Consider the following 25,324-nt stretch of genomic DNA (forward strand, 5'->3'; position numbering starts at 1 on the left):
TTTGCAGTTTCTGCCCAGTCATTTTTAATAGCCCAGTGTTCAAGAAATACCAAATCAAAAGTGAGGATATAGCGGCTTTGATATACCACTACATGTAAGCAAGAAATAAATAGTTTAATACTTCAGTATTGCATACTGCCTTCATACCTGGTTCTCTCTGGCCACTGTAGCCAGGTCATCTTGCAATCGTCTGTTTTCTTTCAGAGCCATTTCCTTCACTCTTCCTGTTTCTGCAAGCTCTGCGTGGGACGTATCAAGCTGGCGACGTAAGCTAGATACCTCACGGTCTCTGTTGCTCAGCATGTCCTTGATATGGCTATCAAGTGAAAATCTTATGTAAGTTGTCCCTTCTTATACTATATCACATACTGCTGAAAATGATCAGATGTGGATTTTGGATATGATTTTTTTTTTTTTTTTAAAAAAGGTAAATTTCTTGCTCTCTGAAGGCTGACAAACTGAGTCTAAACACAAATATAAGCTAAGGATGTAAAATGTCAGAATGCACAAATAAAATGGAATTCATCTTCAACTTGGAAGATGTCTCTGGCAAGATGTATTTTATTACACAAACAGCAATTAAAGATACTTATGTTTATCCATGTTTGGTCATGGTTACAGTATGTTAGCCTTTGCCTATTTTATAAACCATAAAGGAAAAAGACAGCTTACACTTGAAAGACAACAATCAAAAGAGTAAGGAAGAGATTAAACAGAAAAGTTGAAACATAACTATGTGAATTTAAGTGAACTTTTGCACTAGTTTTTTTGCCAGATACTTCATGCATCAGTGTACCAAATGCTCAGTTACAATGGTCTTCAAATGTTTCAATATTGGTGTTTAAATATTTTATTATTAAAAGCTACAGTTTTAAAAGTCATGCTTAAAAAGAGGCAAGATCATCAGATGAAGTCCAGCTAAGAACTACATAAATATATTTTAATTAAGACTGTACTGGTAGCTTAAGCTGGAAGAATTAGCTTGCCAATAATTAATACTCAAGTCAATCTAATAATATCTAGTGCAGTACTTGGAGTACTAAAAAGGTACTTCTTAACTGAGAATTAAGAAATGTTACCAATTTAGGAAAAGAAATATAGACAAACACTTGTCAATGGCTATCTTAGCAGCCTGCAATATAATTGCAGAAGTCTCTTCAAAATTGCGTACATCTCCCTCAACACAGTACACTCCTTTACTTGACTTAAACAGAATTAACTCAGTATCACCAAAACAACTAAAATAGCCATCTAATTTCACTTTAAAACCACTAGATAAAATAAAACCACTGAAGAAGTCACCATAGTCTTTACTCACTCTGTTGAGGACTCCAGCTCAGAGAGAGTTAGACGTAAATGAGTAATTGTTTTTTCCTACAGAAAGAAAAGCACAAGTTGTATGAAGCATTATTATATTGCAACATAACAGGATACATCAAGTCAAAGAACTTCACGTTTAGACATTTTAACCCTTCACCAATAAGTAATTGCATCTTTGCACATCCAAATTTCCAAGTTTCTTTTCTTTACTGAAGAAGGATTGCCTTGTCATCAAAAAATATGTAAGTCAGCTATAGGTTCTGCCACCTCATGCTAGCACTTTATATCTCAATAAATACCTCCAAGCACAAAATGCAAAAAATACTTCTTTATTTTCTTGAAGTATTTAGGGAATACACTAACACTCATAATTAAAATTCTAATGAGTTGGCAAATGACTCTTTGTATTGGCTAGGTCGAAATACAGTGTTTATGTGATGCCTAGAGCTCTGCACAAGCTTTGTCATTGAGGCAAAATGTCTCCCTAAAATTTAACTGTTGTAAAAATCCCCAGATGGATCACAAAGTAGTACTTTTACTGCGCATACCTTGTTAGCCAAGTTGTCATCTAAGCATGCAATTCTTTCTGTTTTTTCATCTACGGTTTCTTGAAGACTGTCCTTTTCTTTGTCCAAAACAGTGATAGTATTTCTAAGCACGTTGACTGCTTCATCCTGTGAAGCGCTCCTCTGATTTAACCTATCTATAGATAAAATAATAAGTACTTTCTATTTAGAAAACAAGAAATAAGCATAAAAACAGCTAGTGATTACCTATTTTCTCCTCTAACTTTACAATTTCTTCTTGAGCTGACTGCAGTTCATCCTTTTTGAGAGACAACCGGTGCTGTAAATCTTCAACAGACCTCTGGAGTTGGTCATTTAAGAGCCTGGAAAATCAGTATACAGTTGAAAGAAGTTTGGGATCTATTCAGGGTCATCAACTTATGGCTCTTAAGCTGCTTGAAGTGATGGAACGGTTCCAGTGTAACCTCATGATAAGGTTGTGTCATACCAACCAGCAGTATGGGGTTGTGTCATACTAACCCTTCTGGTAGAGAGGTTGCTCTGAACCCCTGCAGCCAGTCCACCTCAACACTGCTGCAAAATGGAGCAATGGAACCTTGGTGGAACCACCATGATAATCTGAAGTATTCACTTCCTCTGATTTCTGTTACCTTCATCATGTAACTCGTGTTACTTGTGTCTTTTGACTCTTTGCTTTATAAAGATTTTGATATGTAGCTCATAGCAGTGATTATCGGCCACATCACATTTTAAGAAGCAACCAAATTGACAGCTACAGTTCTGATCATACTTTTAAGAAATAAAGAGCCTGAAAGATATATGAAACCATCTACCTACTTAGTTGTTTTGCTTAGCAAGAAATATCAGTGACCTAGGAAAAAAAATGCAAAATGAAACTCAAAGTAATCAAATGGAATATTTACAAAATAGGTCATGAAATAAAAATCCCTTGAGAAGTGGGATCTTACAAAAGCTAGAAAAGCTTTTCATTAAAACAAACAAACAAACAAACAAACAAACAAAAACACCAATCCGGAATACAGCATGCCTTCAGGTAAAGATTGCTCTCACTCAGTTTAGAATGAAACTTCACAGGGGGAGGGGAAGGTGCTGGGCAGCAAACACAGCTATAACAAATTGCCACCATGAACAAAGTAGAACCAAATGCTGAAATGACTGTAGCCCTACTCCTTATCACCTCCTTTTTATAATATCAATGCTTTCCACTAAAAGGAACCTAACAAAATATTTCACTTTTAGGAATACTGTCACAATTTTACCAACAAATACACTGTTTTACAAACTGCCTTCCTTGTGCAATTGGGAACATTAGATGAACTCCAAGGCCTGCTTCTCAGCTTCAGTTCTTCATAGCTATCTGCCCTGCTATTGTACTGTTACACAGTGCAGTATGGTACCATTCCGGTGAGGAGTGGGGTGGGGTGTGAGCCACAGACCCTGGTTTCACTTGAAAAACATCCAAAATATCTCATCTACAGCATTATCTATCATGTAGTGAACTCTTACATCAAAGGCTCTAATTTCCACCTAAATCAAATACCAGATTTCAAAATTTCTGCCCAAATTTATTCAACACTCTATTTCTGCTTTCTCTAAGCCTTCTTCTTGTTCTATCACATTTAGATAGCTGATGGGAGCTCTTTTCAAAAACTTTAAAAGAGTGCAGCAATGATCCCACAGGTTTAAATGGGCCTTAAAAATCCATGGTTATACTTGATCCTCTAGTTCTGAGCAAGCTGGTCAAATCCCCAGAGATTGTGTCTTTGGATTGTAAGACATCGACTGTCAAAACTGTATTATGTGTATGATAGTATTATCACATGAAAGATAATGACACAAGAAAACCAGCTCAACTAAAATGCCATTACAGAATGACTCTCTGTGAACTACTCAGTTGTGGAATATCAATGCCTAATGCTTGGCATAACATTTTCAGGATTACTGACAACTCTGTAGAACTGGCACAATTTGGTCCCACTGCTGCAGGTTGCAAAGGCATCTGTCTTCCTTAACAAACAGCAGTTGGAAATCCTTTTAGAAGTTTTCTGTTCTGCTATATTCACAAGCAGAGAACATGGTTGTTAGAGGAAACAATTATAGAAGGAGAAAACTTTCTTTCACAATTAGCCATAAAAATTATCAGTATATCTGGTTATCAAATAAGTCCAGGAGGAGCTTGCTGTGAAAAGCCAGCACAGCACTTTCCTCAGTCATATTTACTTTTCCTTAAGACAAAACCAGTAGCAAGTGATTTTGAAAATATTTTGTGTTTTTTCCCAGGAACTCCACTCTGCTATACAGTCATAGGACAAGCAACATTATGTTAGCATCTGTAAAAGACTGCCACATTTTGTGTATTAGACTTACTGAAGTGAGCAAATCTCAGTTTTAAATTGAGAAGAATCATCAGATGTCTGGGCAAGTTTACTGGACTTCAATTTTAACTCATTTTCCAAAGAGTTTATTCTTTCTTTCAGGACAGAAATTGTAGTCTTTAGTTCACACCTTTCCATCTCAAACTGCAATTTAGAAAAAACAAACAAACAAACCAAAAACATTGTATTGTTGTAGAAAGCTATCACAACTTGGCTTTTAAATAAATTGAGGTGGAAAACAGCTAACAAAATTAATTGCTTGAAAAGTCTATCCTATTTTAGAAGTCATAAAAGCTTACTTCCTAAAGATAAACTTACTCCTTGAATATTATTCTCCAATTCTGAAATATCACGCTGCATCTTTGATTTCTCAAGGTTTGCTGCTTCTTGCTGAATCTGAAATAGAAATATAGAAATATAGAATTACATGTAATAAGATATACATTTTTAGATTTAACCACAGAAATTTAAGCTTAATGTTTAAGAAAACATTGCATTTGGTCATTCATCAAGGAATGTAGAGCAAAGTTCTCTCTATTAAACTAGAGCATTAGCTGAAGATAGACCACTGCAGTTCAATATAACATCACTGAGTTTGGTTTTGTTGTTGTTGTTTTTAAATAAAAAGTATATTTAGATTGGGTCCCAACCAAATTAATATTTGCGACTTGTTGTAGAAAGATTACTGAGCTACAGGGCAACATGAAAGGTTTCAAGCATGTATAATTTAGTGGCTTAAGCTGTTTGAAATTAATTTATGAAATTATCATTAATATGAAATGTAAGACAAGATTACAAAGCTAACTGGTCTTTCTCCAAGTCTATTAAGTTTTTTTTAGATTGTCTGTTCTCTGACTTCTGTGCACAAGTGCAGTGAAATTATTAAACAATCTCTTGAACTTCCTAGAAATGCCCAAGATAAGCGTTTTTGTGAGGATATTTCAAAGTGGCATACATACAAAATGCTGGTGGTCCCCTACAAGAAGAAGGAATGGAGCTGGAAGCACACTTTTTCTACCATGGGTATATGCTTTAAGCAAAGAGGTCAGTTACTGCCACTGCATTCAGATACACTACAGTTCTCTATTTCTGCGGTAGTAAATCAAACTATGCAAACATTCATCATACAGTCAATCTTGACATATGCTGCCTTTGGATCAGTCCATTAATATGACTTTAAATTTCTGAATTTTCAGGACTTTTTAAAAACCTGTATACATTATATTAATGACCTAACTTCAGGGGAAACACCCCTGAAATCATATGCTCTTGACTACAACCAAATAATATACAAATGCACATTAATACCAGACATCAAAAGGTGAAAGTAACAGAAAAATCATCGCATTAAGAAATATTTTTTAAAGGTGAAAAATAACGACACTTGAACTGCTATGAATTTATGTTTGATGGTTCAGTTATATGGCATTTAAAATATATTCTGCTACCAAATGCAACAATAACTATAGATTAGTTATATGAAAAAGTCCATAAAGTCCTCAGTTTGTGGGATAAGAGCCATATGTGACACACAAGCATCTTCAAAGTAGTGCATACACACAAAAGTATTCTGTGGCTGGGGCTTCATACCTGGGTTCTTCACACAAGGTGATGATGCCGCACTTGCCCTTAGACACTTAAAGCGTGTTTCTCTCCCCCTATCCCCACCCAGGAACTGAGTTTACGAGTACAATTCAGACATCTCATTGAGCTCTCTGAAAGTGAGTTTGAAATCGGATAAGTTCAAAAATTGTTGAAAAGGGGAACTGACAGACAGCCAAACACAAACACGACGTTATTGTATAAGCCTTCCCTATATGCCACCTCACTGTAAGCAATGAAGCTATAAAAGCTCACCTTTAATTTTTCTCGGAGGCTTTCTTTTTCTGCCATTAGTCTTCTAAAGTCAGTCAGTGCAACGTCTCTTTCTTCTTCCACCTGACTTTGAGAAACTAAATTATGTTTTGCTTCTCTTCTCATCCTGTTCAATTCACTCTGAGACTTTAAAAGGTTATTGTTTGTTAGCATATGTGGATTGCAATTAATACAGTGTATACACTAACAGAAAAAAAAAAAGTTGCAATGCTGTTATTACAATAGAAGTGCTATTATAGTCTTATTTTTCCTTAGATAACTAAAATATATTCCCTAAATCATGTAGTGGCATGACAACTTACACTGCCAACATATTCATCACCCTTCTACTGTTGCAAGCATAGCCTAACTTTGTGCTGTTTTCTTATCAGTTAACTACTACTTCTTCCTTGCTTTGTAGCCTGTATCCTTACCCAACTTTCTCATGTATTCTGTTGATTTTTTTTTCCTGATCTTTCTCTTTTCTGAATGGCAGTACAGTACGTTATAATAGCTTGGAAGTTAATACATAATTTGAACTACATAATTTCGTTAACAAGTAATGACAATAGGTATATATTTTATTATTCTTGGTTGTATTCTAGTAGGTCTATCTCCTCCAGTTCTATTGGAGAGAAAAGTTTTTTCATTTTAAATAAGCAACAGTACAACCAGTGGTGATCAATTATTTCAATGCCAATTATAAGCTATCTCTTCTTACCTGCTCATAAAGAACATTTAATCTATCTCTTTCTGCAGTCAATAATTTGACATTGGATTGAATGTCTATCATGTGTTTTTCAAATCTGTCTAACATGGACCGTAGGTCATCCCTTTCTCTGGTGATCAATCTAAGATCTTCACTCTGCAAAGTGATTCATAAAATTTATGTTAAAATTAACTGATTAAAATATTTTGATAATTCATATAAAAAGAAGAAACCATTCACGCTATTAGTAATACATGAAAAATACATACATAGTAAATTTTAATTGCACGAAAACGCCATGCACTAGTGGTATAATTTAAATAATAAGAACTGTTAAAGAGAAAAAGCAAAGTGGCTAACAAGATATCAACCTTTTTCTGTTTATCACATAGTTCTATTTCAAATAAACTGATCAATAATTAATTAATATGCTACCATAAAACATGAATAGAAAAAAAAAGTGCAAGTTCCCTCGAGTTTCAGTTAATTTTTATGTTAAGAATGTAATTTTAAAAACTACTACAGTAATTTACTGCTATGGAATTTGAAAATACATTTGATAGCTCCTTCAACGGTTCTACAGCACTTCCATTATTTTTTCAGCTTGTCTCGACGGCAGGAACTTTACCTTTTCTGGAGTCCTCCGGCTTGGGCTGGGCCTTCGTTTTATCATTTTCTGAAGATATTCTAATTCTTGCTTATAATAATCTCTGTCATCTTCTAAAGTCTTTACAAACGCATCTAGACGAGATGGAGATTTGTCTCCTAGGGCTATACCATATTCTACTCTCATTCTTTCTATTTCTAGAACAAGTTCTCGTTCTGCAGAAAAAGAAATAAAAACAACTGTATAGGAACCTCATGAATTTCCACGACATTTGCATTTGGGATGGACTAACTCCAGCAATCGTCTGGGCTGCAAATTGGCTGAAAAGGATGTAGGAGTCCTGGTTGACTGCAGGCTAAACATGAGTGAGCAGCATGCTTTAGAACCGATAGAGGCCTAACGACATATTGGGCTGTATCAACAGAGACACAGATCAAGGGATGTGATTATTCCCCTTTACTTAGCACTGATTAGATCACATTTACAATACTGTATTCAGTTTTGTCCCCTCTAGTACACGAAAGATGTTGCTAAACTTGAGTGAGCCCAAGGGAGGCCCTCCAAGCTGGTCAGGGAGCAAAATACTTGTCCTGTGGGGAATGGCTGAGGGAACTGGGCTTGTTCACTCTGGAGAAGAGCTGGGTACCCAAAGGCAGAATGACAACACCAAAAGGGTGTTAGAGATAACACAGAGCCAGTTTCTTCACAGTAGGTAAACAAGGAACAAAGCTGATTAGTTGCTACAGGTAATTTACGGGTAATTACAAGTAATACAGGGGATGATTTTTTTTTTTTTTTTTTTTTTTTTTAACACTCTGGGGATAAATGAACATTGGAATGGATTGCTTAGAGATGCTGTGGAATCTCCATTCCTGGAGATTTTCAAGATCCAACTAGTTAAAGGTCTCAAGAAACACAGTCTGAATTTACTCACACAGAAAGACAATAAGGACAGTTTTGGGCAAAATAAATTATTTTGTAAGAAATTGCCATAGTACTAGTCTTAGCACGTCCTGTGACATCAAAGAAAAAAGCTCAAATTTCAGTTCTCACATACATATAGAAGACACCTTTCTGAGAAAAAAGTTCTCCCTTCAATTCTGACTGAAAACCTACAGTTTTCTTTTAATTTACATGTATCAAATATTTTGGTATTATTAATTGTATCTTAACTAAGTAAGGTTTTTTATTTCAAAAATAATATGTAGATAATTTACAGGGATCATCATTTGATGATTTACCTTTTATTTCTAAGTTCTCTGCTTTTTCTGTCAGCCTTTGCTTCTCTTGCTCAAGCTGGCTTAGCAGCAGTTCAAGATTCTCTTTATCATCTGATTTTCCAAAGAGTTCTTCATTTAGTCTCTCATTCTCCCTACGACATGAGCACAACTCCTGAAGTGACAAGTATTATTACAAAAATTAGAAGTGCCAATAGAGACATTTGGAAAAAAATATTTACCATTTTGTTAAACTTTTAATATTCAACACTGTTTACTTCTGTTGAACTTGGATGTTCTATGCTTTAACATTTGTTAAAGGCTGTCATTGTTTTTAGACTACTTTTTACTACTTCAAAGTGAGCATTACTTTTGACTTAGTTTGCAATCAGTAACAAAACAAGCAAGATTAAACCTCGTTTAATTCAAGAAACCAACCAGAAGGACAGTGGGATGCAAACATGGAAAAAAACTAAAGCAAGAAATAATTTTTAATAGCATTTAGTAATACTGTTGGTGTTAAAGTACATAACAATACAGTCAACCCAACTCTGCAGCTAATCAAATGCTATTTGGAATGTCTTTCCTATACTCTGGTGCCCTGAAAACAAAATATTTTTGTATTTTCAAGTTCACTAGAAGGACTAAAACAACAAAACACTGTACTCAACCAATACACAACTTGCTATGTGCTTGAAAGAGTGTGGTCTTCAAGGATTTGATAATACTGATGCTTTTCATCTGAGCTACTATGCTTTGTTTGTGAGGGAGCCAAGTATTGCGTAATTATTCACATGCTGATTAAGAGACAAAGAAATTTCTAAATGAAGAAGATCCTCTAAGATGTTATAACCCACTTGTGAAAAAAATTATTGTAATGGAAATTACAACTTCAGATAGCAGACATAAGGAAATGTACAATAAGGACAGAGTCAACCGCACTGTCTACAGAGGTTTCTTTCAGTTTATTTTTGCAACAATATGATGTAGTTAGTAATTTACTACAGTGGAGTTTTGGGGTAGTATAAAACTTCTCTTGTTACTTGTTAATTTTTATAATAAATAAAAGAATCATACAGATAACAGTATGATAAAAGTGCTACAAACAAGAATTGGAAGTATTTTTACTTACTGATTTAAGCCTTGTTACTGTTTCTTCAAGATCCTGTATTTCATTGTGTTTTCTTTCAATTTCTTTCTATCAACCAAAATTAACCTACATGTTAAAAGTTACATATTCAAAATGGCAACAATTCCTTTGTTACAAAAAAACCTAAGGAAACAGACTATTCTAGTAAAAAATAAAGTATAATTAGTTCTTTGTAATCTGCCAGATGTTAACTAGTAAATCTCCTATGAACTGAAAGCACAAAAAATTTGTGGTATGCACATCCAGGCTCTTTTGGAACACAACAATTAAATAAATCATTGCACGACGACTCATAGAAAAAAAACCTGCAAATACAGACATCACTGTTGCAAACATCTATTGTCGATCAGTAGTATTAAATACGTCAGAATTTTATTTCATACTAAGCTAACAGAAGGAGGAAGACAGACTGCCTCTTAACTAAACTCATCTCATCTAATACAGTAAAGAGTCAAAATTACTGTGATTAATCATCGTTTAGTGAGAAATTTTGTATAATGTTACGTGAACTGAAAAAAATATTTTTTTAATCTTCCTTTGCAAGCCCACAGGTCATGTGCTGCAATTAAAAGCTATAAAGATAGGTAAGAGCTGAGCAGATCCTTCACAGTGTAACACCTTAGTTATTACCTTTGCTTCTTCTATTTCCTTATCTGCAGTCTCGAGCACAATTTCCTTGTGTCTTTCCAACTGCTGTGCCAAGTGGTCTATTTCATTCAGTTCTTGACACAATTCTTCATTTTTATTGCTTAAATGCACTACCTCACTGGTCACATTTTGTTTACTGTCCAGGAGGTCTTGAATACGATTTTCAAGTTCTTTGTTTGTTTGCTGAAGATATTCCACCTGAAAGATATTTTTCATTAAAATATTAATATGTATTATTAAAGTAGGTAGCAAAAGTTCCTCCCAATCTTCTGAAATATATTATCTCTATACCCATAGTAAAAAAGGGACATCTTGTTAAAAATGACAAGATTTTCTATTTTTAGAACTTAATGGTTATCAATATGAAAAAATATGACTTTACAAAGGTGCAAGGTGAAGGAATTGATTACTACACTGATTTTCATCCAGTCTCCAAAACCTGAGGTGTATTCTAAAAAAGAAGTACTGAAAAGCAGAGATCTGTATAGAAAGCTGTCTTGGGCATTGGTCTGGTAGACCCAGTGTACTAAGAGTTGCCCTAAATTTCAGAAGATATGAGGACACACTCTTTTCTCCACCTCTGTAGTATATTTGCTAGGCTTAGTCTCACTGTTGCTCCTCCACAAATGTGAAGCTTTACAGATCAGATTCCCAAAACCTCTTGCCCCCAACATATCTCAGCACCTTAAACACAACCATCCTCAGAAATCCTGCTCTACAGACATTGTTTTTCCCAGTGTACCCTTATCTGAGAGTAAAGGGAAGCGAGGCAGGGATGTAGAGTAGGAATAAAAAAATATACGCAATAAATTACACGACCCAGGAAAATGAAAGCCTGGAATATCTTGAAAGATTTAAGATAACAGAGGTGCTCCACTTCCATGTCCACACAACTTTCCTCAAAACTCCAGAAAGAAGTATTACTGTAGACACAGAAGAAAGTCTGCACCCTCTCATAGTCATGAATACTACTACATAGACATATCCATCCATTTATTGTCAGAGAATAAAAGTGGTTGGCACTGAGCCTGAGCAAATAGTCTTGACGACCCAAAACCTGCTTTATGCAGCTCTAGGCTCACTCTCTGTACAATCAATTTGTGTTCAGCATGACTTACTAATTCAGGATCACTGAACACAGCTGTACTGCTTCCAAGTCGTAGCTCGTTCTGTAATTTTGGAGCATTGAATCTAAGCTAATAAACTCTGCAACGTGGCTCTCATGCCATTGTACATCATGCACAATCAGTATACAAAACATCTAATTCAGCTGTAAAAATGAAAAATCGATGGTATAAATCCAGAGATGGGCTTTACTTGGTCCGTACTCCAGCCTGTCTTCCTGTCTTGTATTATTTTACATCCTCATTCCAAGACCAATATTGAATGCATGCTAATATGCACAGTAAACACAAATGTCTTTATCCTAAGCTTCTCCTCTCCTTGCAAGTTAGGTCAGAGTAAAGGTGGGGACCATTTGAATTCAACAAGGAAGATTCCCCACTGTCCGATGAGATTATCTACAGATATCTCCTTATCATAAGTACATATACCACTGTTAGTTCCTAAAGCATAAATGGAATGTAAAAAAAAAAAAAAAAATAAAAAGCTAGAAGTTTTGTGGGGGTTTTTTTAGGTTGCTAGTATTTTTAGTTTTGACTAAACAACAGTAATAAATCCATTACCTGCAAATTCAGATGGTTGATAAGCTTCTCATTACTTTTATTTCTCGATTCCAGAGAGAGAACCTCATGAGAACGTCCACCATCCAATGCTAGCATGAGACGCTCTATTTCTTTGTCTCTTAGTTCAACCTTTGAGGAAAAGAAAAAAAGTTCTTTGGTAAGTTCTATAACATTTAATAGAACCTTTCTTCAAATAAACACCTATGTAACATTCAGTAAAAAGATATGCACCTAATAATGCAATTTTTATCTTTAATATACTTTTTTATTTAATTCTAGATTTTTTCTGAAAAAAGTGATTTATTTGAAAGAAAAATTTAAAAATCAAATAGAATTCATGGGAAAAAAAACCTAAAACAATTCCTACTAGCTTATTTTCTTGAAGAGAAACCAACAATTTTCATTTAAAGTGAAGTTAATGAATGTTGCAAATTAACCATCTGAGACTAGCATTTAAATTTAGGAGAAAAGCTTTTAAATCAGCTAATGCAGTGACTACTTCAGTCACTGAAAAACAGGGAATACTGATAAAGGAAAAGCAAGATGTGAACAAAAAATAGGGTGGTGTCCACTAATCCCAGATACTAAAAATATAACAACATATGAGCATCTGAATTCCCTCACTTAAAGATTATACATATCTTATTCAATCCACTCTAAAATATTGTAAAATCTGTTGTTCATAAATTAACTTTCAAAAATTAAAATTGAAAAAATATAATGTGTCCAAACAGTGAAAAAAATTATCCTAAGATATCTGCAGATCGAATTACTATTTTGGATCTGTTCTAAAAAACCCTAGACATACACAAATTCTATTTATGATCATCAAGTTTAGCTTATTTAATGTAATTTTAATACACAAAATATATCAGCAAAAGCAGCGGGCAAGTATTTTATCATTGCTGCTGTCTCCAAAAGCAGAGGAAATAGCTCAACATAGGCAAGTTAGAATAATTGTAGAACAATTACATAAGTAATTCAAGCCCTACAATGCTTTCCCAATGAGGTTAAAACACAAGTTATAATCAAGGCCATTGCAATAGCTGCTACAGTTAAGTAATAATAAACCTGTAAATATACCTGTTTGCTATAATTTTTCACTCCACATTCAGATATCTCCAGTTTTTCCTGTAGCTCTGTCACTTCTGCCTGAAGTTCATGAATTCTGAAATGTAGCAATATACTTTTATAATGTGGATTCATGGAAGAATCATATGTTTACACAAATTCAATGTTAATATTTTTGCCCCTGAACATAAATATTTCAGAAAAAATAGTTTTGTTCATACAAAATATTAATGCAGAGCTGTTGTTTGAGACTTTGTAGCAGGTTGACCTTGGCTGGCTGTCAGACCCCACCCGGTTCCTCTCTCACTCCCCCTCCTCAACAGGATGGGGCAGAAATAAGAGGAAAAGGCTCATGGGTCAAGATAAAGATGGGGAGATAATTTACCAATTATCTGCTCTGAAGTGGTGTTCTCCACAGGCTGCAAGAACATCCTGCATGACCACAGTCTTCTCCACGGGCTGCAGGGGCATCTCCGCTCCAGTGCCTAAAGCACCTCCTCCCGCTCCTTTTTCACTGACGTTGGTGTCTACATGGTTGTTTCTCTCATATTTTTCTTCTCCTCCCTCTCAGTGTTACTGTGCAGCATTGTTTCTCACCCTTTCTTAAATACATTTTCACAAGGGAGCCACCAGCTTGGCGGGTCTGTTTTGAAGCCAGGTGGAACTGGCTGCGTCCAGCACAGGGTAGCCACTGCTATCTTCTTAGAGAGGCCACACCTGCAGTTCCCCCCGCTGCCAACACCTCGGCATGTAAACTAGGCTAATAGCAATGTAAACTAGCTAAATAAGAAAACACAATTGACTTGAACCTTTCATAATACAGGTTCTCAAGACAAAAATAATATTACAAAAATCAAGAATATTTTAGGCTTCCAAAACAAATCAGTTTACCCTTAAGCAAAGCATTACAGCCAGCTTTTTTTCCAGTGTATCTAAAATTAGGTATGACAGTAAAACCAGTATAGAAATCTCAAGACAAATCCTTTAATAAAACAAGCAGCTTATTAAATATCCATTTCAACTCTGCCACAGGCAGCACTGTCAATCACTAAGCAAAATCCTATTTAAGAACTATAGAGCTCTTAAAATATCATCAAATACCATTTTGTTTGAAGCAAGTTTGAAAGGCAAAAGGAGGGCGGAGGTGGAAAACGACTGCAGGTATTTAACACCTACACTTCAAAATTTAAAAGTTTGTTACATTACCGATTATCAGCCACTTGGAGAAGGTCTGCGATATAAGGGTCCTCTGGCTGAGGAACTGGGTAGGCACTAACGCCTGACGGAGGGACAGGCTGGTCTATCTGCATGCGTTGTCGCCTGAAGGGAATGCTTCTTTTTCTGCCACCTAAAAGCCCAAACCCAAATGCCTGTTACTTGAAGTTAAAGCAAGGGAGTAATCTTCTTTAATACAAAATGAAATTTCCCATTTATTCCACTGCTTCTGAACTAGCACGTCACCATTTTAATCTCACTGTAATAAGCTGATAAAATTTGTACATTCTAGACAATACCATTCTTGCAAGTTAGTATCAGCTTTGTCAAAGTTCAGTTTTATAATAAGGAAACATGCAAAGTTCAGTATCAGTAATTTTCCTCAGTGTTTAAAACCCTAAACGTTCTACAGTTCGAACTTGTTGAATCTATTAGTGATTTACCTTACTAAAGAACCTAAATTAAGACATTGCAAAAGACCTTTTGTTTTCACATTTAAGAACTATTTTATGACTGAACTAACCTCTGCATTGTTTAGTAATGTTTTTTCCTTCTATCCTATTGTCATTTCAGTGAATGAATATCATACGCACATCAAGCAGAGCAGGTTATTTTCTTGCATGGTAACTTTATAGTAAAAATAAAGCAAAACACAGTATTATTTCCAGAGGGAACAATTACTCTTTATCACACAATTAAATAAGACTATACAGTACTTGATGATGTAGTACAGAAAAATCCCGGAAGTCTGGTGACCAATGGGCAAGTATGCAGAAAGACAAAAGTGTAATATGGCATCTTTGAAACTTAGGACATAAAATGCAGAAAGGCATGGAAAAATAGAGAGGAATATTAATTTAATCTAACTATCTATTAATTTATCTCAGATGCCAAAAATACATAGGTAATTCAATGACTCAGAAAGAAAAGACTATTTCAAAATGTCTCAAAATGCTTCTCACTATTTCCCTTACCTTGAAAAAAAAGAAGAAAAATGAAACCGTGGAAAAAGAAATTAACCTGAAAATAACATCCAGAACATTTTAAGTTATCAAAAGACCCTTTAAATAATGTAAGCTTTCAGAGAGTTGGAATATTATTTTGTAGACATATTTTGCACCTTGCTGCTTTTAGATCTTGGTTACAAAAATCTGAATCAGTCACACATCAATTAGCTGTCAAAAAGATTCAAGTATCAAACAACCTGTCTCTGACTAAATTAGGTGCAGCATTAAAAAAAACCCCAAAACTGTTGATTAACAGTGCTTTCCAGTCATGTTTTAACTTAATAGCCATGTATTGAATCTAAGTTTGTATTCAAATTTGTCCCTAACACATGTGATGTGCTAATGAAACTTATTCCATACAGAGAAAAAGACTGTGATTCAGAGTCAAAACTTTCAAAAGCTAATGTTATTCTATTGGATAGTTACTTTACTGTAGTAACTTCTCTTCCTAGAGATAAAATGATTATGTTCTGAAGACCCAAAAAAAGGCCAGAGAGAAGTTAACATATCTGCGATTATGTACACTCACCAGGTGTTTGCACCACTGCTTGCAGATTCTTCTCCTGAAGCTGCTGAATTTTTTCAGTCTTGGCTTTGTTCTCTTTTTCCAGCATTTTAATCTTATGCACATATTGGTTATTCAGAAATTTCAAGTCACCTGTTTCATGTTCAACCCTCCTTAAGGAGGCTTTCAAATCTTCAAGGGAGAGAAAAAGCAACATTATCTTTCTTATTCATTATTATTTTTCCTAGTAGCAACAAAATAAGCCTAAAGAGAATTCTATATTCTTTTTCAATAACATGAATTTTTCGAATACACATACGTATGTGTATACGTATACACATAAAGTATATATTTATACATGTTATACAAATAAAACCCCTTTGGCACATTTAACAGCAGTATTTAATTTTAAATTTAAAAGTAGCATTCAATGTATGAAAGTATGTGTTTAAAAGTTCTAACATTTTCATGTTTGATTAAAACAATGATTTGCAGGACCTCAGATGCTGTTTAACTACAAAATAAATGTGCATGAGCTTAATTCATTAAAGACATCAAAGTCAATGACAACACACACTCATTTATAAGTACTGATAAATGAATCTGAGAATCAAGGATTTAGACACAATTTTATTTTGGCATGCAAGGATTAAAAAAAAAGCATCATCATTTTTATACTACCTTTAACATGACGATCAGATTGTTCTTTCAGTTTTAGTATTTCTAAATGCAGTTCATTATTTTCCCTGGTAAGTTCAGCATTCTCTGTTTTATAAGGTTCCAAAATAGCATCATAATTGCTGCATTCTTTTTCATTTTTTCCAGCAGATAACTTTGCACTGCGCAAGCTCTCGGTTGTACGAACTAGGTCACTAGAAAAAAGGAGCATCAGACATGTTAGAATTGTTATCAGCCTTTACACTGCAGATGCAAATATTTATTATTATCTGAGAAACAAAACTCTTTCTCTGATACCATGTGAACTATAGAACAAATGGGTTCAAAGGAAGGCAAAGACATCATTCATGTAAGAAAAACTGAAAGACAGGAATCATTCACTTTAAAAATGTAGATAGGAAAGGGCAGGGCAAATATAAAAAATAAAGATATTTAGAAAGCATATCAGGAGTTTATAGCTGATAATTCAATAAACTCTCTTTTCTACATAGTGAGATATTCAAAACTGGCAAGACGATTTTTTCCTCCAAGCACTATGGAAGTTGTAGCACTACTTACCACAGAAGAAACTCGAAGTCAATAATTAAAACGGCCACAAGGTTACTAGTTTTTATATGGAGATCAGAAGCTCCATAAAGAGAGATTAGTGGTAAGTAGCTATAAACACTTTTGTGAAAATCATATCAAAGTTGGTGATTGAGAGATTAAACCTATCTGTTAGACACTAGAATGAGACTTCAATGTTGAAGGCAGATTACTCCACATCTGCCTATGTACGGTTCTTCTGTCTACATTAGATGCTAGAGAGCAACAGAACCAGACTATTTACATTTGCATGTTTAGCCAAATATACTTGGATTACTAGGGAAATTATGCTGCTTGTAATCATATCAAGGCCATGAAATTGCAGATATATTAAGGAGGTCAACTGAATATTTGTTTTTCTTCTGTTATGTGTCCTGTAAAAACTGCAGAGATAGCAAATTCAAACTTCTCCAAATGAGATCATAAACACGGAGCTGTGAATGTTTTATTTTAAGCCACAGTACAGACAACAGGGATTATTTTTTATACAATCAGTTATAGGAGTGTGTCATTTAAGCACATATCAATAGTGACTATTCTTGGCTCTCTTATGAGGTTCAACCATAGATCCTTAGAAACAATTCTACTGAATTAAATGAAATCTTCAGATGTTCTCATCACTTAAGCAAACCCATTTGACTTCGTCATACACAAGAACTGAATGTTAGCTCTCAAATAGTATTGCTTGAAAATAATCTTCTGACAAAGCATTCTCCCTTATATGTCAAAAATCAAACAATACCTACTATATGATTACTATGTTTTTTAATGAATCTCCTTTTGAATACCTAAAAAGCTTTTCCACCAAAGGCAAACTCTCCACTCCCAATGGTTGCCGATAGCCCAGTTGATCTAGACGTTTCCTGAGATTAATGAACCTTCTCTCTGCAGTTGTAGTCATTGTAAACACACCTCCAAGGCAGCTTTTGTCACAGTCAGGAAAAATAGGACACCTGCAAAAGATTGTCTGTTACAGCATTTATCCTTTAAAGAAGGAATAATACCAAAAAAAGTAATGGTAAAAGCATATTTTGTGTAGGAAATACTCTGCCTAAGCGTGCCCTTAAAATTTAAGTAAACCAAACCAGAATCATAGTGCAACTGAAAAGTTTTAAACATATTTACATATTTTTCTTTATAAAGAAATATTTGTCTTGGAAATTAGTTTCATCTTTCCCAATGTCTTAGAGTATGAACATAAATTTTTCTTTCCAGCATTTAAGAACTGAACTCTGAAAAGATCTTTCTGTAGGAATACTAAGAAATAGATTCTGAGTTTTTTGAATCATAGTCACCATAGTATCTTCCACAATGCAAATTAACAGATTATTCTCAAAAACCCCGTATACTTTTTTCTTTCATATATGAATCTTACTGTCAAAGTTTACGAGGCAGTACTTGACATAACTTATACCAACCATTTGTAAAATTGCATAAAATATGTAAAATTTTAAAGACGGATTAATTTTAATCATCTTTTTTCTATGAGGGAAAACAAAGAAAAAAACCTAACATCAGTGTACAATAGTCCTACCTGCATCATTTTCTGGTGAATACAGTTCAAGGATCAGAGGTTTGGTTTGGGTTTATTTTTTGTTTGTTTTTTTCCTTTGACTGATTAGTTATCTTTTTATTATTAACTTGATCTAAAAGAGGCTAGACCAGCACTACTGTACCTGAATCCAGATGAGAATTTTGGTTTTGCTATGTACATCTGAGAGAAAAAGAATTTGTACATGGTTATATCCTTCTGGGTTTAGAGGTGGAATGAGAAGAGAGACTAAATACGGAAGTTGATGCTCATCAATATGTGAAAACATCTCTTCAATAGTTAGAAATATTTTTGAAAAATAGTTATTTCTGCAAAACATTTTCTCTCTCATTTCTTCAGAAGTTTCAGTATTAACCTGATGGTTATCATTTAAACCATGCTGTTTCACAATCCCCAAGATTTCAAAAATATATTAAATAAATACATGCAGGTATTTGAAAATAAAATTATAAATAAATAATAAAATGAGAAAACATAAAAGCTTCTCTCAAATCTGAAGGAGGAAAGTAAGATTTCATCTCATTTCAAAAGACTACAAATACATCTAGCAATGGGACTGTGTTTGTCAGGTACCGTTCCATGGATGACAGGAAATCACCAGTCTTATGAGCACAGTATCTGACCCAGGAACTGCCAAAATGTTTGCTTCAAGAGGTTCAGGATGTTGAGAAATTAACTAGGCAATGGCATGGAGAACAACCCCTTACATATTGCACTGGGATTGCTGAAGGAGGAGGAAGCGTACTTCCTTCCACTAAATGGTACATGTCAAGGTATTAATGTGGACTAAACGCCTTCGGCAGCCAGAGATTAAAGCTAAAAGTGATGAGACACGGGTATTTCTGCATTAACGTCGAGGATTCTGTGTTGAATTCAGGAAAACAGCAATTGCATTACTGTGTCTAGATTCCGTCTCAGGAACACATCTTATATTACTACAGAAGCTGATAACTCTTGAGCCCATCTTCTCCTTAAGAAGAATTGTATCAGCTAAAAAGATTAAATTAGATTAAAAATGTTCAAACTTGATTTAATAGTTTGTGTTTTGGAAAGAAAAAATATTTTTCTACTAATCATATTGAGAAGGTTTTACAGAAGAAACATATTGAACAAAACTATGTCGTAGCTTGTAAGGGAATAAAGTTTTTCTACAGTAACTGTGGAGAAAATAAATGGACAAATGTTAGCACTCCAGTAACTGTGACTAGGAAGTAGACACAGGATCTCCTAAATCACTGCAATAGGCATTTAAGTGAGGTGTAGTGACCTAAATATACTCTAATATTGAGAGGTATCAACAACTTTCTGGGTAAATCACTCTCCTTCCTAAAAGCTGCCACTTTTAAATTCAAGACATTATTGCCACCAGAATCATACAAGAAAGGGTATTATCTTGTATTCCTTGGAGCCATATCTGATCCAAAATTACTCCAGGAAAACAGTAGCTGGAATATAGGTCCAAAAGATGTCCAGAAATGAAAGTAAGAAGATTTAGGGGTTGTTATTTCAGAGAGCTTAACAGAGATATTAAGTTCTTGAAAGACAGTAATCATTGTACACTCTTTGTTGGAAAGAAACTATGTGTCAGTAATTCCAGACCTCTGTCATTACAGACAACCATAGCATAAATGTCATATGCTAAACTTAAAGTCTACCACTAGTCTTATCATGACATCAAAAAGTATCCAGTAACTTCTCCATCAGGAAAACCTGGTTCTCTTGAAATAGAAAATGGATGTATCAACTGCTGTTGAATCCAAGATCTGTCTGACCCAATACCCCATAGCTTTGACAGTTGCCACAGCAAGGGTATAAAAACATAAAAACCACAATCCAAGTCTTACTCCTACATACCTTCTCTTTCTATAAGCCTATAGTGCAGGGACTTGATAGGCCTAAATTTGAACTTAAATAGTTATAACAGTACCTGATAGACCTTTCTTAGACATGTCTAATTGTTTTCCTGAATCTTTTGCACTTTTACATTGAAATAGCCTGTGGCAATGAATTCCTGATTTTAACCGTGTGTCTGGAGAAGTATATAGTAAATTCATGCATGTGTGCATCCCCCAACCTTTTTCTCTTTTTATTGTTGTGGTTTAGCCCCAGCCAGCAACTAAGCCTCATGCAGCTGCTCACTCACACCCCGCTCAAGGGGATGCGGAAGAGAATTGGAAAGGTAAAAGTGAGAAAACTCATGGATTGAGATAAGGACAGTGTAGTAGATAAGGCAAAAGCTGTGCACACAAGCAAAACAAAACAAGGGATTCATTCACTATTTCCCATTGGCAGACAAGTGTTCAGCCATCTCCAGGAAAGCGGGGCTCCATCACAGGTAATGGTTACTTGGGAAGACAAAAGCCATCACTCCAAAGATCTCCCCTTCTTCTTCCCCCAGCTATATATACTGAGTGTGACATCACAGGGTATGGAATATCCCTTGGGTCAGTTGGGGTCAACCTTCCCAGCTGTGTCCTCTCTCAACTTCTTGCGCATGCCCAGCCTACTCACTGATGGGTGATGTGAGAAGCCAAAAAGGCCTTGACCCTGTGTAAGCCCTGCTCAGCAGTAATGAAAACATCCCTGTGTCATCAAGGGTGTTTTCAGCACAAATCCAAATACATGGCCCCATGCTAGCCACTACAGAAAAAAATAACTCTATCCCAGCCAAAACCAGCACAATTGTAAGACGTACTAAATATTCATTCTTTATTCATGCTTTCAGTCATTCATGATAGCATCTCCTGAAGATGAATCTTCCAAAATTTCCTAGGAGCTTGTACAGCTTGTCCCTTTTCCATGCTTTTTCTGAGACTGAGATGACTCTGAGCTGCCAGAGAGCAGCCATAAAGATTCTTTGCTGTAGCCTTCTCTATTCATGATTCCTAACTCATAATTTGCCTTTCTGATTGCTCTAAACCATCAATTAGATGCATTCACAGTGGCACTAACATCTCTCTCTTCTGAGCAGTAACTGCCACTTTAGAGCCCATGATGTGTATTATTTTGCCATTATTAATACTGTTCCTTAACTCCCACGTTACTACTCTGTCCAGTGATCCTCTTTCTGCAAACCTTAGACTGCTCTTAACACATCCATATAATGAGCAAATTTTGTCCCTTGCTATTTAACCTGTTCTTTCAGATCACAGATCAGTGTTAGCAGGAAATCTGCACATTCACCACAAGGTAGTGCTTTCTACCTTTTAATCACTTAGTGAGCTATTAAATGACCTTTTGACCATTTCTTAAAAGCCTTTGGTAAAGAAGCTTCACAAAAGCTTTTTGGAAATCCAAGATTTCTACAACATTCCTAACCAGTCAACTCAATACAGAATATAATTTCCTTTAAAGAAACTTAACAGCCTTGTGAATTGCGATTGAATAATGATGAAAAGTGTGCTGGACTTACTAGATTTGTCTGTAAACTGCAAAGTACTGGAAAGCAATCTTAACAGCTCTGGTATTTCCCACAAGATAGGCTATGTTAGCTGCCTAAATAGTTCACATAATTCATCATCTAAACATTTCATGCAATTTAGTGCCGCTATGAAGAAAATACAATTTCCATTTTAGACGAAGAGCAGAAAATCAGATAAACAAAAAGGAAACATTAAATGGTACCTTAAATCAGGCATTTCCAGGGAAAGATTTATCCAGATGTCTAGATGAGTGCATCTTTCAGCTATTCACAGAAGAGATATTCAGAGCAAATAGTTTCATTTTTTTCTTCCTCTTATGTTCACAAAGACTAGTAAAGATAACAGCTTTCATGTGCTTTATTTTGTGACATGTCTGGATGTTTGTGAGCAGCCTTCTGAAGACCTTTGTGTTTATGAAATAGACATATTTAACACCTATGAACTGTTCCCTATTGTTCTAAGTCACCAACGACTGAAATTGAACATTGACATGAAAGATGAGCAACAATGGAACTTCAAATCCAGTTCATTTAGGCTCTAAGCGTAGAATCAATTTGCATTAAATTGTGTGAAAAAAGTAATGTTGCTAGGTATTAGAATAACCATTACAGGTGGAACACAAAACAGAAAAACTTTAGCACCTTGAAGCACCCCCTTTCCAGTTTGAAAACAATGCAGCAAAATTCACGGTGAGTATAGGTTAAGAACTGTTCCAGATGCAATATCTGTGTTATCAATAAGAAATGTAATAATAAAAAAGCACAGCAAAGATGTCTCTTGGCCATGGAAGACATAATACAGACATTGAGCCACGTGGAAGAAAGATAAAACTACATAGCTGACAACGGAACACAGAGAAATTAGTACAAATTTATATGCTATGAAATAAATTTCCTTACTGAGTCTATAACACTAACACCAAAAGCAATTATGAACTGGAATTTCCAGTCTCAGGTCAGGGAAATACCAAAATGCATTTTTCATTCATCAGAACTGAAATGCTAAAGGCTTTCTCTGTGTGTGTGTGTGTGTGAAATATGTTTACAAAACATCTGTTCCTGTCCTGTAACTACTGGTCACGTAACTCATTCTGCTATAAAGAGCTAGTTAGTTGTTTTCACTTGGGTGAAAAAGGCACCTAGTGGACCCCCCATTTGATTGCAGCAGTGCTCTAATACATGCCTCTGTACAGTCCATGGATGCCAAAGGCTGTGCTGTAAAAGACAATTACTGTAATACCATTTTCAAGATATACTGAATGAGCCCGCATTTGTTTTGGAAAGTTTGTTTCCAAGTTGATTTGCTGGAGTTCACTTCTGACTAGATATTCACACACCATGTTTGCTACAAAGTGTCACCACTTTGCCAAATGAGAAACAACTCCCGGTCTAAAAAACCCAGGTTTCTTTAAAGAGTCACCCAAACCTGTAAGTTTACACTACAGTACAGGAAAACCCTGTCGACTATGAGCCTAAGCATCACCTGTCTCTCCAAACCGGAAGCTTTACAGACATTTCAGCAAGCCGAATCTATACCTACACAGGGGCAGTCAGTCCCTTTTTATACAGGTTTATTTTTACTTTTTCCACCCACCGCCCGGGTCGATCTTACCAGACATACCGTTCAAAGCAGCTCTCGCAGGGCGCACCACTCAGGAGCAGCCGAAATGTTTCACTGAGGCTTCGGCAGAGCAGCAGCTCCGGCGCGGAAGGGCGGCTGCAGAACCCGGTGGGAACGAGACCAGCCTGTAGGCCAGAGCCTGGGAGAGGCTGCTCAGACTGCTCTGCGCTCCCCAGGGGCCGAAAAGACGAAGGCGGCCCAGCGCCGCGCTGTCCTCAGGGCTGCTACGACGGCCGCTGCTGGGTCCGCGGGAGCCCCGCCGCCGCCACTTGCCTGCGAGGGCCCCGGTCCCGCCGGCAGCACCCTCCTCCTTCCGTGTGTCCCCCGCCCGGGGCACGGCTTGCGTCCGCCCCGCAGGCCCCGCGCAGCCACCAGGCCGCACCGACTGTTTGAAAATGGCGCGCGGAGCAGCGGCCGCTTCCGCCCCGTCACCGCAGCAACGGGGCACGCGCCGGCACCCGCGGCCTGCTCAGCCAACCGCCGCCCGCGCCAGCCGCCCCGCCCCTTCCCGCGCGACCGGCAGCCCTCGCGCGGAGGGGCGGGGCAGGGTGACGTAGCGCGCCACCGGTAGCGGGTGTTCCACAGAGCCCCGAGTGACAGCGGCCCCGGGAGCGGCGCTCCGCGGCATCGGGGCGGCGAGCAGCCGCGTCAGGAGCTTCGACGCGGGGTTTAATGTCTCCGGGTGCGATTGCCGCTCTGCGCAGAGGAACGGCCGCGATGGCAGCTCCGATCCGGTTGCAGAGAAGGGGAGAAACAGACGGTACCGCCGCCTGTGATCCTGCTCTACAGGGTCCTGCTTGCACTTCCTGCGTGGTGGTGCAGTTGCCTGTTGCATAGTTGCTGCGGCCAGACTTCGGGGATTGACGTGTCTGATCTACAAGTGCTCGGTAGTCCTCTTATATAAGCCATCTCTACTAGTTTAAAGGGAATTTCTGCCAAGTGTAACCCTTACCTCCCCTTGCTGTTGCTTTGGCCACCTTTAGTCACGTGCAAAGACACTGTAAGCGGGTTATACAAAACTTGGATCAAGTATTTCATTAGTAAAGTCAACTAGGATTTAATGAGCTACAAGGCTTAAGTCTTGGTATGCTCACCTAAATCCACGTTTCTCAATGGTGCCAAGTTGTCATCCAGCAGGTTAGATTGTACCGAGTTTTAGAACATTCTTATATTACTGGTTTTTTGTTTTTATTCTCACATCTGCATATCAAAAACCCAAAATCTTACCTCTGTCTGCATGTTTACCTCTATGGTCTCAGTTTGTGTTCCACATACACCCCAGCTCTATGCCACTACTTAGCAATTTCCTCAAGCTGCACAGAAAAACTGGGTCCTAGACGGCAGGCAGCTGAAGCTGCAGGAGCAGGCAGGGCTTACACAAGGTGGGAGTAAACTAATGCTACATCGCACTTACTAAAGGGAAGAAAAAAAAAAAAGTGTGTTTAGAAATAGGACAATTCTACTGCAATTCCCGGAGACAAAACAATGGAAACAACTGCATTTTCAGCTTTTGGAAATAACACTCCATAGCAATAAAGAATATGATGAACACCATT

General features: G+C 36.6%; 1 protein-coding gene across 1 annotated transcript in view; it reads right to left on the bottom strand.

The window, feature by feature from the left end:
* CEP135 (centrosomal protein 135) overlaps positions 1-18,075 on the bottom strand; it is a 32,147-nt gene extending 14,072 nt beyond the window's left edge. The window contains exons 1-18 of the mRNA XM_065634247.1: positions 17,963-18,075; positions 16,593-16,783; positions 15,936-16,103; positions 14,391-14,532; positions 13,197-13,281; positions 12,114-12,242; positions 10,411-10,626; positions 9,763-9,828; positions 8,655-8,805; positions 7,430-7,628; positions 6,819-6,960; positions 6,101-6,244; positions 4,562-4,639; positions 4,236-4,387; positions 2,094-2,209; positions 1,869-2,023; positions 1,319-1,374; positions 148-316 (exon numbers count right to left, since the gene is read on the bottom strand). Of these exons, the coding sequence (XP_065490319.1) occupies positions 148-316; positions 1,319-1,374; positions 1,869-2,023; positions 2,094-2,209; positions 4,236-4,387; positions 4,562-4,639; positions 6,101-6,244; positions 6,819-6,960; positions 7,430-7,628; positions 8,655-8,805; positions 9,763-9,828; positions 10,411-10,626; positions 12,114-12,242; positions 13,197-13,281; positions 14,391-14,532; positions 15,936-16,103; positions 16,593-16,783; positions 17,963-18,075 (2,472 nt within the window). The remainder of the gene's footprint in view (positions 1-147; positions 317-1,318; positions 1,375-1,868; positions 2,024-2,093; positions 2,210-4,235; positions 4,388-4,561; positions 4,640-6,100; positions 6,245-6,818; positions 6,961-7,429; positions 7,629-8,654; positions 8,806-9,762; positions 9,829-10,410; positions 10,627-12,113; positions 12,243-13,196; positions 13,282-14,390; positions 14,533-15,935; positions 16,104-16,592; positions 16,784-17,962) is intronic.
* Positions 18,076-25,324: the final 7,249 nt, after the last annotated feature.

Source organism: Caloenas nicobarica, chromosome 4 (genome assembly GCF_036013445.1).
Source record: "Caloenas nicobarica isolate bCalNic1 chromosome 4, bCalNic1.hap1, whole genome shotgun sequence".
NCBI classification, from domain to species: Eukaryota; Metazoa; Chordata; class Aves; order Columbiformes; family Columbidae; genus Caloenas; species Caloenas nicobarica.